A 15059-nucleotide genomic window follows, 5' to 3' on the forward strand; every position below is an offset into this window, starting at 1 on the left:
GGACTGTTTTATCTAGAATGAACTGTTTTCTCGATTACTCAAACATAAATGGCCTGTTCTTTGTATTAAAATTAATTCATGTATTAGGCTCAGAATTCTTGTTCTTTTCAAAAAGAAATTTAAACTAGGAAAATGTTGGTATATTTAATATAAGCATATTAATGATGAAAACAGCATATTTAGAGTGGGCACAGTGGCTCATGTCTATAATCTCAGCACTTTGGGATGCCAAGGTAGGAGGACTGCTTGAGCCCAGGAGTTGAGACAAATCTATGGAACATAGTGAGACCCATCTTTACAAAAAACAAAATTAAAAAAAAAAATTAGCTGGGCCTGGTGGTGCATGCCTCTAGTCCCAGCTACTTGGGAGACTGAGTTAGGAGGATTGCTTGAGCATGGGATGTTAAGGCTACAGTGAGCCATGCACCACTGCACTCCAACCTGAGCAACAGAGTGACGTGCTGTCTCAAAAAGTACAGTATAATTTTAAAAAGAAAAGAGTATATTTGACATAAGCATATCAATCATGAAAATAGATACCAATATTAAGGGTACAAGACACATGCCCAGGTAACAGACTAATGTAAACACAGAAAATGTTTGCTGCTTTCCAGTAAGCTTAAGATCCTGAGTATAAAGCATTTTCTGTACATAAACCACATTTTGGGATCATTATATTTCAGTAAAGACAATATCATATTTTGTTGTAAATTACCTTAAACGTATACTATGTAGATCATTCATAATTTTAATCTCACATTCCCTGAGTATTAGTATTTATAGATGAGAAAACAAGAGAGGATGAACTCTGCTGTTAAATCTATTTGGAACATTATCTCACATCTTCTGACTCCTCTTGGTTGTATGCTACACTGTCATGGACCTCTGTTTCCAAAAATGTACTCCCTGATAATGTAGCAAAAACATTAAGAAAAAAATAAAGATGGAAACCTGAAAATCTCAACATTACTATTCTCAATGGTTGCTTTAGGCTGTTACAAATCATTATTTTCCAGTAGACATCATTCTTTGCATTGGAGAATAAGGTCTGTAGAAACCTGATAACATTAGCCAATGCAAATTAGATTATTCCCTTGCTCTTCTAACTTATTAAATGTACAACAGATGACTTCATATTTTCATTATTGGGAAATGGGCTTGTTAGGATTTTTGGCTCATATCACATGTATTGTATGTCATCACAAAAATCATTTAATACCCACTGCAAGTCTTCAATAGAATTAGAACTATAATCTCTTAAGTTAAATTCAATGTAATTTGTGTCCCCAAAGATTGCAGGGATTAATATTTATGAAAAAATAAAGAAAAATTACCTGCTCCTCTGGTGTGATTAAAATCCCCTTTAATGATCTTGCATGATTTTCCATTGCCATTGCATACACCACAATGATCTTCCCTTGCAAGAGACCCTAATAAACCATCACAGCCAACTTTCTGTAACAAGAGAATGATAGCACATCATAAGTAGAGGTATTCTTTTTTGTTTTACTACTAATTTGGGACATAGTCTCTATAAACCAGATATATTTAATTGTAAAACTTATAAAATGTCATATTATAAAATGTCATATTCTCTGGTGCAAGCTAATACAACAAGCCAATGTCAAATAACATAATCTGTAAAATTACCTAGATAGTGATGACAGCTAACCTACCTACATACCTTCCTCTCTCTTTCTCTATTTCTTCCTTTCTATCTATCTTTCTATCTTTCTTTTTCTTTCAGATGGGGTCTGGTTCTGTCACCTAGGCTGGAGGGCAGAGGCTCCATCTCGGCTCACTGCAACCTCTGCCTCCCAGGCTGAAGCCAGCCTCCCACCTCAGCCTCCCAAGTAGCTGGGACTACAGGCATGTGTCACCATGCTGGATTAATTTTTGTGTTTTTTTGTAGAGACAAGGTTTCAACATGTTGCTCACGCTGGTCTTGAAATCCTGAGCTCAAGTAATCTGCCTGCCTTGGCCTCCCAAAGTATTAGGATGATAGGTGTGAGCCACTCTGACCAGCATAGAGTATCTTTTATAGTAAGTATTAAATTACACCATAAAGTAATTTGGAAAAAATATTATTGAGAAAAATGTAATGTACATAAGTCCCAAAGGAAATCACATTTCTGTTAAATGCAACATGATTAGTTTAATTCCTTCTACTCAACAAAGAACAGATATACTTCACTATATGGATGGCTTAACTTTTAAAGTGATTGTAAAGTAAGTGCTAAATGGTAAATATTAACTTTCTGGAAAACTAAGCATAGCTGTTTATTTTTACTACAGTTCATAAATCAACTGTAGTTTATTTTATCCCTATCTCCTTTGGCAGCTAGCACATGAATGTGAGTAAGAACTCCTCACAACCCATGGTTGCTTTAAGAAAACACGAACAGTTGGGGAATTAATTTTTATAAGCTCCCAGAAGAATTCTGTTAATATGAATCTTCTAAGGCCCAATCAATTGCCTCTTTTCTTGTAAATAATGTTTGCTTCCCATTGATGAGCCAAAGTTGTACATACTCAAAGGGCAGAATTTAGTATGTCAGTACTGTCAGAAATAAATGGTAGTATTACACAATTCCTCCTAATCAAGATGGATTTGGAACAGAGACTGATGATACATCCATTTATAATAGGTTCAAATTATTTTACAGGAAATTTTAAAATATTAAATGCAACAGAAAGAAAAACAGAATCTTTGTGACTGGTGCTGCTGGTGTTGGGGTGGGGGAAGCTAGCAGATTATTAAATGCAGCTGCAGGATGGATATGCTGGGAGCAAAAGTCACATTAAAACTGCACAATACAGCATTCCTTCTTTTTGTCAAGGGGGTCCTATCAGTGTCAAGAGGTACAAAATGTTAGCACAGAACTCTGATCAGCAAGTCAAAGCTTATTCAGGGAGAAATAAAGAGAATGTCTAGATGAAAGAAGTAGCCACAGGAAATGCTCAGAACACAACCAAGTATGTGAAGAGAACATTAAGCAGGAGCCTGAACTGGGAGTCCTGGGTTGAGAAGAAAAGTCTCTCCATGTTCAAATGGGGAAAAAGTTGAGGAGAGCTGGAGTGTTTTTGAAATGATAAAAGTATCTTTATTGCTCTATCCATGGTACCCAGATTGCCTCTTGGCAAATGGTGAGAATACAGTAAATAATAGTTCAACTACGAAATAAGTTGGTACTTAGCAGTTTCTTAGTTTTTCCCAATCTTTTAACTAGGATATTACAAGGTCTGTAAATCCAAAGTAAAAGTAAGGAATAGACATATATACTACAGGTCAATAATCATATATTTTTTTAAAAAAAAGATAAATATTTTGTATCTTATAATTGGTAGCTTTAAGTATCCACACATATCAAAATATGCTCACATAAATCCAAAAGTTGAAGATGAACTACTTTGAAGAGGCAGTGCCACATCACTGGTAGCAAGTACCTGAGGTACCACTGGTGTGTGGGAGATACGCAAATAACATGATCATACAGGCTCCAGCCTTCCTTATCGTTTTCAGTAAGAGAAATGTCACAGAACCAAAATGGGTCACCAGAGAAAGTTGTCTGCCTTCGATTGCCTTTCATTCACTATGTCTGTAATGCTGTATTCAGCTTTGGTGCTATATATTCAGTGATAAAACACTCTACTCAAACCCCCAATTGCTAAGGGTTGTCAGAAAAACTAAAGAGGCATGTTTTCAATTTTATTGAAAGACTAAATGAAGCATTTTAATTAAAAAGCCAGAATCTTGAAGTGTTTTAATGCCATTATAAGTCACAATCCATTTCAAACAATTCTAATTTAATTATAATCATCAGGTCCACATAGTATTTGTGCAAAATCTTTGTTGTTTTTGCTGTAATTTTAATTTTTACCCAGGGACTTTGTAAAAGATTTGGCTTATACAATACTGTTAAGTAAAAAGCATAGCAATTTAGGCTATTATATTTGACATACACAATTTAAAAAATAAATTCATTTAAGACATACAATAATCTAATAGATTTACATATAATGATGAGATGAAGGCTTCAATAGTAGAGCATATCTGAAAACAAAATATGTATAGGTAAAACATCTTTAAATTATATAAATCAAATAAAATATAGATATTTTTTAATGAAAAACTACATTTTGGTAATTGCCATATTCTGTTAAAGAATAAAAGAAATTAATATATAGTCAAAAGACTGCTTCTTATGCCAATGGTTTTACATGATTCTATGCTTTAAACCTTATAGCCTACTGGCAAAATACAGAATCTCAGAGCTGGGAAAGCATTTAAGTTTTGTGTTGTTCCCAGCTTCTTACCCAGAAGTGCATATGCTTCTATTGGACCATGGATTGATCCATTCATTGCTTGAAATTGTTTTCAATTTTTGGCATTTGTGTGCATGTATATGTATATGTGTATGTGTGTGGTCAGTTGTACATTTTTCTGAGGAAAAAGAAGTTCATCAAATTCTCAAAGGAGTGTATATAGCACAAAGTCAATGACCAATGGTCTACCAACTTTATTTTACAGATTAATTAATGCATGCAAATATATTTTAAGTGATTTGCCCAGTAACAGTTTCCTAAAGGCTGTCATGGACTCAGTGCCACTCCACTCAGCAACCTCTTTCATTGCTAAAGGATTTATTTTTCTCCTGCTTCTGGAAGGTTTATCAGAAACTATCTAGACGAAGGAAACCTGCTTTCCCCAAGGTCGTAGCCACTTCCTGGGGCAGCTTGTATCCAAACAATAGTAGATGCTGAGAGTAAATGGCCTGATTTTCTCACCCAAAATGGTAACAACCCTCAAGCCCCATGCCAGTTTAAGTGCTTCCCACGGGGTCAGCTAAGGTCTTGTGACTGCACCAGAGCCTGATTTCACCATGTGCCCAAACCTGCCTCTTCCTTATCTCCACATAGATGATGATCATGAAAACACTTGGCATTAAACTTTGCACATATTGATCTTCCAGGGAATGTTAACTTGAGACAGTGGGAGAACCATGACTAGCAACTGCTCACTTCTACACTTTGATCTCTCCACTATGCTCTTCATAATCACTTTAACAGGAATTCTATTTTTTCTAAACATAGATGAAAAACACACACATGCATGTGAATGGAAATTTTTTAAAAGAAAGAGAAAAGCAAATAAAATGTTTATTATAAGAAAGTTGAATATGCATTTAAAAATCATCTGATTCAAGTATATTGAGGATACTTGAATATGAGTTATAAGGTCAATTTTATTGATTTTTGCCTCATGGCTCAGTCTTAGACACAAGGCATGGAGAACTAGAGTGCCTGAATTTTTGGTCTGAAATATTTTGATATAAAATGTCCAAAGTGCTCCAAGTTTAAACCTGAAATATGTATATTACACAATCAAAATCTCAGATTCTTTCAGTTAGTAATAGATTTTATGGAGTACCAAGTCAAACGCATCATTACACACATGAAAAAATGAGGTTTCAAAGTAAATCAGACTTGCTCAAGGTCATAGTCAAGGCAGGACTATAGCAGTATCTTTTGAATCTTAGTCCAAAGCTTTCAACCATACTGTGAAGTTGCTCAATGGTCCCACAATTTTCCTTCAACATATAAATTCTTCTTTTTGGAATGTCTTACCTGGCACCTGCCATTTGCACAGATATCTAATCCCTGATACCCACAAGAAGTTCCATCCATCACTTTTTCTGATAGAAGAATAGGCTGTTCTTTTCCAACGGGAGAGCAAAACAAGGCACATGGCTTTTCTACATACAGAATGGATAAAAAGAAATGAGAAAAAGTTACTGCATACATATTTTTATCTTAAGCTTCATTTGTCAGAATGGTTATTGAGTAAAAAATATAATTCAATGCTAATTAAGTAATGTAATATTGGAGTAGATAACATTAGAAGATTTCTATGTGTAATACATTAGGTGCCTGGAGATGTTCAATGAATATTAATCCTCTAAGAAATCTGGCTTCAAATTACCTTAAAATGTATCATTTGTTATTTTATGGCTCAACATATCTAGCACACACAATCCAGACCTCCTCCCTGAATAATAATTGGCACACCCCAATTTTATGATCATATTTTTTTGAAATGATATCCTCTTCAACTTTAGTAGGCACCAGGATTCTACCTATCTTTAAGTCGTGGTTAAGATTTACTTCATGCTTGAATTATTTCTTGATGTCTTACTTCTAAATTTCAATGCGCTAATTTTTATTTCTACAAAGTTGACATTTGCTAATTGAAAAAATGTCTAAAGGGAGAAACAGGAGCCTCTAAGATGAAAATTCTCATGAAATTTTCTATTACTGGGATTGTAGTAACAATTGCATTTGTAAAAAACATTTCTGTTACTAGGATTGTTACTACACTGCAACAGAAATATTGTTCTGAAATGCAATACCATCCCATGAGAGCATCCATAGTTATGTGCAACTGCTGATGCGCTTGGGAGAACTCTGTCCCCTTCACCACTTATGCAGAAACCATGTCGTTGTATACAATATCTAGGTTGAGAACCATAAACCCAGGCACATAATTCCCAAACAGCTGCCAGTCTTCATAGTGCCTCATTCAGCAATGAGATAGGATGTTTGGGGTTAAAACACTTGCCTTTTAGGCTCAGAATGTGGCACGATATTTTTAAAGTGTTGTGTCCATTTCTAAGCCTCCTACAGAAGAGCTGTAGTATTTGGTAACACCACTAATACTATTATCCAAATCTGAAACCTCAGAGCAATTTCCATGCTACATTACTACTCTATTGGCTTGACACCAGTCAGGTCCTTTACTGTTTATTAAGCTTATATAAATAGAATGGAAAAAAGTTTACGGTCTCTGACACTGATCTTCCCTTATGTCTTCAGTAAAGTTCCACGTATGCTGATGGGATTCTATAAATACCAAATAACAGCCAGAGGCAAGGAACAGGGTATCACTTTGCAAAGAGAAGACAGACAGTTAAATGAGCCTTCAGAAGTGAACATTTCAAACAGTTTTCACATGTGGCTTCTGAATACTGTTCTCAACAATTTTGGGGAGTTGGAACATGGCCTTTAATGTGCATGGTTTTGAAATTTTCCTTTAAGATGCCATTATAAGCTGCAATAAAGCATTTCAGTGTGCTCTCACACCTCAAAGTAGGTTATGTTTATTCAATGACTGCTTACTATGTCATATCTTTGAACTTAAAAACAGCTGCTATAATTGCAACACTTTAAAAGTGGTATATATAATGCTCTTTCTGTAGTTTTCATTGAAGAGAAGAGCAAACCAGATATATGAATAAATAATATTGAAAGGAGTTAGTCTCCTAGAAAATTCCATTAATATTTCAAGCAAAAATTCAGATAAAAATCTTTGTATTTCTCCTTTTATAACATATTACAAATACACTCTGCTGACTTCAGCTGTACAGATGACATAAACATTTGATACCACTCTTCATTTTTGGAGTATGCCCTCAAGGCTGTGACATTGTAGTGATCCATGTAACATGCCATACTTGGCAGGCAGGCTCTGTCTTGATTTAAGAGACCAACTGTTTCCAAGATATGCATTAGACATGGATTTCAGCCAAATTTTGGCACGTACAAAGTATGTGAAATACCTGAATGTTGAAGCCACGCATGTCTTTTCTCTAAAAATAAATGTTCACTGCTGCCTTGCTACCCCACATTTAATTCTCCTAGGCAGGGATCCGTGTATTATATAACAGATATAGCCGCTTGTATTTTAAGGTGTCACATGTTATTAAGACGATGTTTTTTAAAGAATTGTATATTTCCATTTCTTCCATAGTGCTGTAATACATGTAGGCTAGTGACTGTTGTATATTTTATCTGAAATACAGACTGATGAGTTTGATTGATACGTGTTGCAAAATTATCACAAATGGTATCCTGCTGATTATACAAATAGCTATTATGGATTATTTGATGATATAAATCACTTTATAAGAGTCAGGAGTCCCTTTAATTGTGATTTCTAACAGCTTTAGTGTTTTAAATTGATGCACATCCAACTCTGATTTTCTTTTAATTTGGAGAACACCTATTTTCTGTATCTTATTTCACCCATAATTAAATGGGTTTCAAATAAACTTGACATTATTAACTGTCACAGCCAGTTGGAAGTAGAAACAGGATTAAGACTCAAATAATCAGAAAATTTTCATGATGTGAACAGTCATATTGATTATATTGTTACAATAAAAAGTTACTGGCTATGTATTCAAATTTATTTAACAAATATTCATTGGACACTTAATATACAATAGATGATACACTAGGGACAGACATTAGGGGGAATGCAGACACAATAAAATGTGCTATTACAGGTTGTATGTGTGGTACTTGGAAGGCACACATAATTTGGAGGATCAGAGGGATTCTTTCTTCCTAGAGGAATTGACATACACTGAGTCCCAAAAATCAGCAGACGTATTCAAGGTAAATAAATAAACACCAATGTCAAAGCTTGAGAAGGAAAGCTTATTTTGCCAAAACCCAGCTAGTATAAAGGCCCAAAAATAAAAGAGCAGATGTATCTAAGGGGTGGAATGGAAGTCAGCCTGGCCATATAGGAGTCTACAAAAGAGAATGATGGAGATGAGGCAGGAGAAATTAAAGGGGGCAGGCCATAGAAATATCCTTATAAACCAGGTAATCAAGTTTGTGCAACTGAAAAGCAAGTGTTACCTTCAACGAGATGGGACACACTAGAGGATCAAATGGACATGAATAGGAAGGGTTATGATCGTGAGTTTGGTCTTAAACTTGCAAATATCCAATTAGATATATCAACGAGGGGAGTTGTACGTACAAGTTTGGAGCTCAAATGGAAAATCTAGTTGAAGATGTAAACTCATGTATTATTTACATATTTGAAGTAATGGGAACAGATAAGATCACCTAAAAAGAAAATGCAGAGTGAAAACAGAATAGTGTTTGAAGTAGGCAGAAGGAGAACACGCCAGAGATGTAGCAGGAAAGCCAGGTCAGTGTTACAACACAGAAACCAAGCAAGGCACACGAGTGTTCCAAGAATCACGGGGATGGGCAGCCACCTTAATGTATTTAAGAGTCAACTAAGAAGAGGATGGGAAACTATTTATTAGGTTTCATTTCCATGAGACTCCTGGATGACATTAGAAAGACTTGTGTTGGTGGAATCCAGATTGAAGGGAAGAAAACAGGGCTGGGATACAGGCAGGTCTTTTGAGAAAGGTGTCTGTGAGGAGAGAAACGTGTAGGTGCACCAGCGCAAAATGGCTATGATCTTGAGGGGAAGTTTTTATGTTTTAGTGGGAGAGTCTTAAATATGTTAAAAAATTAAATGTGAATGATCCAAAACAGAGAAGATTAACTAGATGAGAGAAAGTAGGGGTAATCAATAAGATAGCTGAAAAGGGAAGATGGTGATGGTATCAAGGCCACAACTGGAGGGACTGGCCTTGGAAAGAAGGAATTAAAATTCTGCCATATAGCAGAAAGCAGATGAAGTATCCTAAGTTAGGCTAACGTGTTTTGATAGCAGAAAATAAGGAGGTAATCAATCTGATGGCTGCTATATTTCCTCCCACCACCACTAGTAGAGGAATAATCTGCCCCATTGTTTGGCTGTTTCCATTACTGCTTATATGTAGGTGCTATTCTGAGAAAAGGGTTTCATCAGATGGGGGCACTGAAATGGACAGCCAATGGAGTTTAGGTTATTGAGAAGAATCTAATTGGAATGATGGAAAGCAAAGTTCAAATTGACTAAGGGGAGAAAAGAGAGACTAGTGGCATCATAAACAATGAAATCAGATAATCTGTCACCACTTTTGGTAACTGCAACTCAGCCCACACCCACAGCCCACTCACCACGGGCAAGTATTATCATTTTTTTTTTGATACAGGTACAACTTTACCCAGGCTAGAGTAAAGTGGCACCATTTTGGCTCACTGTTACCTCTGCCTCGAGGTTTGCCTCAGCTTCCTGAGTAGCTGGGACTATAGATACATGCCACAACACCCAGCCAATTTTCTTTTTCTGTATTTTTGGTAGAGACAGGGTTTTGGCATATTGCCCAGGCCAGTTACAAACTCTTGACCTCAAGCAATCTGCTTGCCTTGGCCTCCCAAAATGGTGAGATTATAGATGTGAGTCAACTAGCTTGGCATATCATTCTTAACTAATAAGGCGGCATACAGTTTTCTTAAAATTCTTATTTTGAAATAAATATTTAGAGTAACTTGCAGACATAGTACAGAGAGTTCCCACATACCTTTCACTCAGTTTCCCCTCCATGGTTATACCTTAGTAACTATAGAACCACAGCAAACCCAGGAAACTGGCATTGGTACCTGTGTGTGTATAGTTCTACGCCATTTTATGACATTTGTAGATTTGTTCAAGCACTGCCGCAATCAAGGTCTGAAACTATTCATCAGCACAAAGATCTTCCTCATGCTACCTCTTTATAGTAATACCCATCCCTCTCCGCACCACCATGCCTAATCCCTGGCAACCACTAATTTGTACAAATTTGTTTTCCATCTCTGTAATTTTATCAACTCAAAAATATTATCACATGAAATCACATAGCATGGGACCTATTGAGGTTGGCATTTTTCACTCAGCATAATGCTCTGAGATCTATCAGGATGTTGCATGTATTAATCGTTTGCTCCTCTTTAGTGCTGAGGAGTATTCCATCACTCAGAAGTATGATTTCTATATTGTTAGTGTACATTTAGTTATTCACAAAACTGTCAAACTATATTTTCCAAAGTGGCTGCACGATTTTACAATCCCACCAAGCAATGCCTAAGAAATCCAGTTTCTCCTCATCCTCACCAGCGTTACTGCTGTCACTGCTTTTTATTTTCATTGTTCTAATAGGTATGGGGTAACAGCGCCTCATATTTTTAAAATATATTTTTGTCAGTGCTTGTGGTTATTATATGTCAGTACAGGTAGAAAAAAATAAAGTTTAGAAATATTTTGAAGATAATATGTACAATAATCTGACTATTGTAAAAACACTTGGCAAACCTAGAAATCTAGTTAACAAAGATGGTGGTGATCTGGTTGGTCATACCTTCATCCAGGACAGCTTGCCACTGAAGTACATGCTTTGGGGAGGAAGTTCTAACACTATACGCCTGACATTGCCAGTCTCTGAATCCAGGCAAACCTGCAGGACAAGGTGGATTCTCACATATTCTGTATTGTTTTCTGGGACCATTACAATCCCTTGCTTCAGAACCTAGCCTAGAAAAGAAAGTACAAATAATCAGTTTTACATTTTTTATGTTAACTACCCAGTTTTTAAATTAAAAGCCACTATATTAATAATATATAACCCTTTATATTTACTTTTGAAAACTTGGACACATTAAATGTTAGTAGTAGCAAGATATATTTATTTCTTTGACTATATACATTTTCTAACCCTTGATCAATATACCTTCCACAATACATGAGGAATAAAAGCCCACTTGCCATGAAAATGATAAATTGGAGTAAAGGGCAGAGACTGAGGGGAATATAGCCTTCAAATGCCCATTAAGAAATCTGGTTCTTAGAATTATTAAGGAGATGTTTTTAAATAAGTTCATATAAATTATTTAAAACTGCATGTGACCTCTACACCAATAGTTTAAAGCTCACAAGCTGGAATGACTTTCTCACACTTTCCTAGAATTCCTCTAGGAATAATGGGGTTTAACAACCTGATCCCATAATAATTCCTGTCTGTACCTGTGCTTAGCATGTTTCTGTTTTTCATTAGTCTTAGCTCTTGCTGTCATTAATTTTGTTCTCATTCTCTTTCTTATCATCCTTCTGCTCTTCTCCCAGTTCCTGTAAATGTTCACATAATTTTTCTAATACACATCTCCCTGTTTATTGAAATATTTTATAGATTTACTCAAGAAATAACCTTTTGTAGCTTTCATTATTTATTCTTAGAAGGGTTGGTCTTTATTTTCTTCTTAAAGGCAGTTTTTATTTAAAATAAATAATTTGAAGGACTTTTCTGTTTTCCAACATGAGTAGAGTTTGAGGGGCTTCTTTTGCTTTCCAACATGCTTTGTCAGTAAAACCTTTGCATTCCAAACTTGAAGAAATGCCCTCCCCCAACCAGGAACTTTGAGTTTACCCAGGACATTTGCGCTCTCGACTGCTGATCCCAGCACTGCAGGTTCGGCTACAAGGACTCCACAGGCTCCACTCTCCGGCCAGATGTTCAGGTGCTGAGGTCCTGCTGGTACATTCTCCAGCCTTACACCACTATTCCAAAAGTTATGTCTTAGGTGAACAAATCAGGGCACAACTGAAAATCATTCTCTGGCCTAAAATGTCACTGGAATTGCAATTAAATCAGGTCTACTAGAGCCACAAACATGGGGAATTAGGAAAGACCAAAAGTAAGTTGGCACTTGTTTTTTTGTCATAGTAATATAATTGCCCAATTCTCACAGATACAGTCTCGTCGGGAAAGCAGTGCACAAATATTTGTTATTATAGTACTAAGAATTCAGTTCCTGTGATGGAGATAGGGTAGTGGGTAGGGAATCCAAGGTTGCACAACCAGGAAAGAAAATTCAACACATTTAAGAAACAGATAATAATTTAAAGGGACAAAAAAATCAGAGTAATAAGAATGGAAACAAGAAATAAATGTCCTACGTCAAAGCAGACATTTTTAGCGAATTTAGTAATTTTCATACGAAATGTCAGTGACTCGGTACTTTTTTAACTTTGCAATTTTTTAAAAATACTGTTTGATTTTAGCACTTTCCTTTATGCTTTTTTAAATTTTTTTATTTTTTATTTTTCCCTGAAAGAATTACCATCAACTTCAATCATTAACATTATAGCAAGTTGGTTTGAAAGACGTGGGCAATTAGATGCTGAAATTCTGTCATTTCATGCCAATTATTCTGTACTTTACTTGGTATCTATTAACTGGCAAAGATAACTGGAATAAAAGAAAGGAGTGTAGTCATTCTCTTTTTTATTTTTATTTTATTTTTTCATTCACTGAAAACAAAAGCAGTGAGAGAGATTGCTGATGGTCACCCAGGAATGGTTGCTAGAATTTGGGGAACAGGTTATTAAAATTTCTCCTCATTCCTGAAAATCAAATAGATGATGGTCATAGCAAACATGGTAAAAGTAACAAAATCATATTGAGAATAATAAGTATGATTACAAGCATTTAGATTAGTGATTGTATAATGATGCGGTTGAGTAAGTTGATCCTCCTAGCCCTAAAGGAACTTCTACACTTAATGGCAACACAATTTACAAAGGATTTTGAGGAAATTACAGAAATGCTCTGATTTTCAGCTTGCTTATTTCTAAAATGTGAATGATAATCATATTTACCTATCAGTTTATTTAGGAGTTGAATGAAGCATTAAACACAATGTATAGCCCTTACTAAGGATTTAATAAGGGCTAACTATAACAATAATAGAGTTATAAGTATCATTATGTTAATACTTTCAGAATTCTAAGCAAAATTCTGTTCATTCTGATATTTATTCATCTGTTTTTATAATTTACTGTGAAAATATTTTTATTGCTATTTTTAGAAAAGAGAATTAAGAAGACTACACTATATAGTTTTGTGTGGGCTCCATTAATGCCTTACTTTTATAGGCAATACAATGATTAGTTCCCATAGATTTTCTCTAACAATGTCAACATTTAAATTCAACCTCTTTTAGATTCAAAAAGATTTTAATCTAAACTTGAAAAACAAAATAAACATCAACAACTCAGAGAATATCAATATGCTAAGGCTCTCATTAAATAAATTTGGGTTTTGTACAAAGATGCAGTTTAAAAATTGGAAAAGGAGAAACAAACCATGTGAAAACTTCTACATTACTTACTTGTTTTAAGGACTTAAAAATGTTATGCCATTCATGGAAAAAAAAAATCCAATGTGAAAGTCGTCAAACTTCAATTGGTCACATTGTTTTAGCCTACTTTAAGGGTGTTTATGTTTCCCAGGGTGCATATCATACCTCGTTGGCCATTTAGCAGCAAGCTGGCATTGAAAGACTGGGCTAGAGTTCACAGCAGACTAAAATATTCTGGAAAGGACTGGGACCTAGATTTGTACATCATTTAAACTGTAACACATCTGGCAGATGAAGAGAAATGGACACCGATATGCAAAGCAGTTTGCATACACAGATCAGTGAAATTTGAAGAAAGTATAGCACAATATTTAAAGTTTGTCACCTTGCAGATAACCAGATGTCTGGATGAAACTAGAGGGTATCTGCTTTTGTGTCTTCTATATGGTTCTGTGCTTCAACAATGAGGAAAGTGTTAAATGTTCTGTTTATTATACAGTATGTTATATAAGATATGTAAAATAATCCTAATGATGCTTTCCATAAATATCATTAGGGTTATTACGGAGAGCAGCATGATTTGTTTCATACAACATTTGCATTTTTTAGCCTCAAAAAATAAGTTATGTATTGTTGAAAACGCTAAAAAATTGTCTTATCTATTAATTCAGTCTGATTTATAAAAGTACTAAGGAATTATGTAATATAGACCACCTGAGGACAGTGCATGACCTAACAGACTAATTATAGTTCTATACTCCCAAATTTTTATGTGGACATGTCTAGGAAGTTCATGAAAACACACATTTGAAAGGGGTCTGTGAAGATGTCAAAGGAGTCTGATCAGCCTCTGATCAAATCTTGTACATATATTGTGGAAAAGAGAAGCGGAGGAAGGAAGGCAAAAAGCTGTGTACATATGCACATTGTGATATGTTAGGATATTACAGTCTTTATTGTTTCCAATAATAAATTATGATGGCAATTTCAAGAATCTCAATGAGGGAAAATAAATAACTAAAATATATTACATAGAATCCTTCCAAACAGTCTAAAGTTCTAATAAATTGGTGTTTAATGTCTCTTTCCCCTCTTTTCATTCCTAGCAAGTACTGAAAGTAAAATACATACATTTATTATTTTTTAATAAATCATTTTGCCCACTAATCTCTGTGAAATGTAAATGCCCA

At 35.1% G+C, this 15059-nt stretch overlaps 1 protein-coding gene across 2 annotated transcripts in view; it reads right to left on the reverse strand.

Annotated features, from left to right (window-relative positions):
• The window catches only part of LOC105467210 (ADAM metallopeptidase with thrombospondin type 1 motif 19), a 282043-nt gene that overhangs the window by 84302 nt on the left and 182682 nt on the right, over positions 1-15059 (reverse strand). For both annotated transcript variants that reach the window (XM_011716699.3, XM_024788331.2), the window contains exons 12-15: positions 12156-12286; positions 11094-11266; positions 5629-5756; positions 1335-1455 (exon numbers count right to left, since the gene is read on the reverse strand). In XM_011716699.3, coding sequence (XP_011715001.3) covers positions 1335-1455; positions 5629-5756; positions 11094-11266; positions 12156-12286 — 553 coding nt within the window. The remainder of the gene's footprint in view (positions 1-1334; positions 1456-5628; positions 5757-11093; positions 11267-12155; positions 12287-15059) is intronic.

This window comes from Macaca nemestrina, chromosome 6, assembly GCF_043159975.1.
Source record: "Macaca nemestrina isolate mMacNem1 chromosome 6, mMacNem.hap1, whole genome shotgun sequence".
In the NCBI taxonomy this organism is placed as follows: domain Eukaryota; kingdom Metazoa; phylum Chordata; class Mammalia; order Primates; family Cercopithecidae; genus Macaca; species Macaca nemestrina.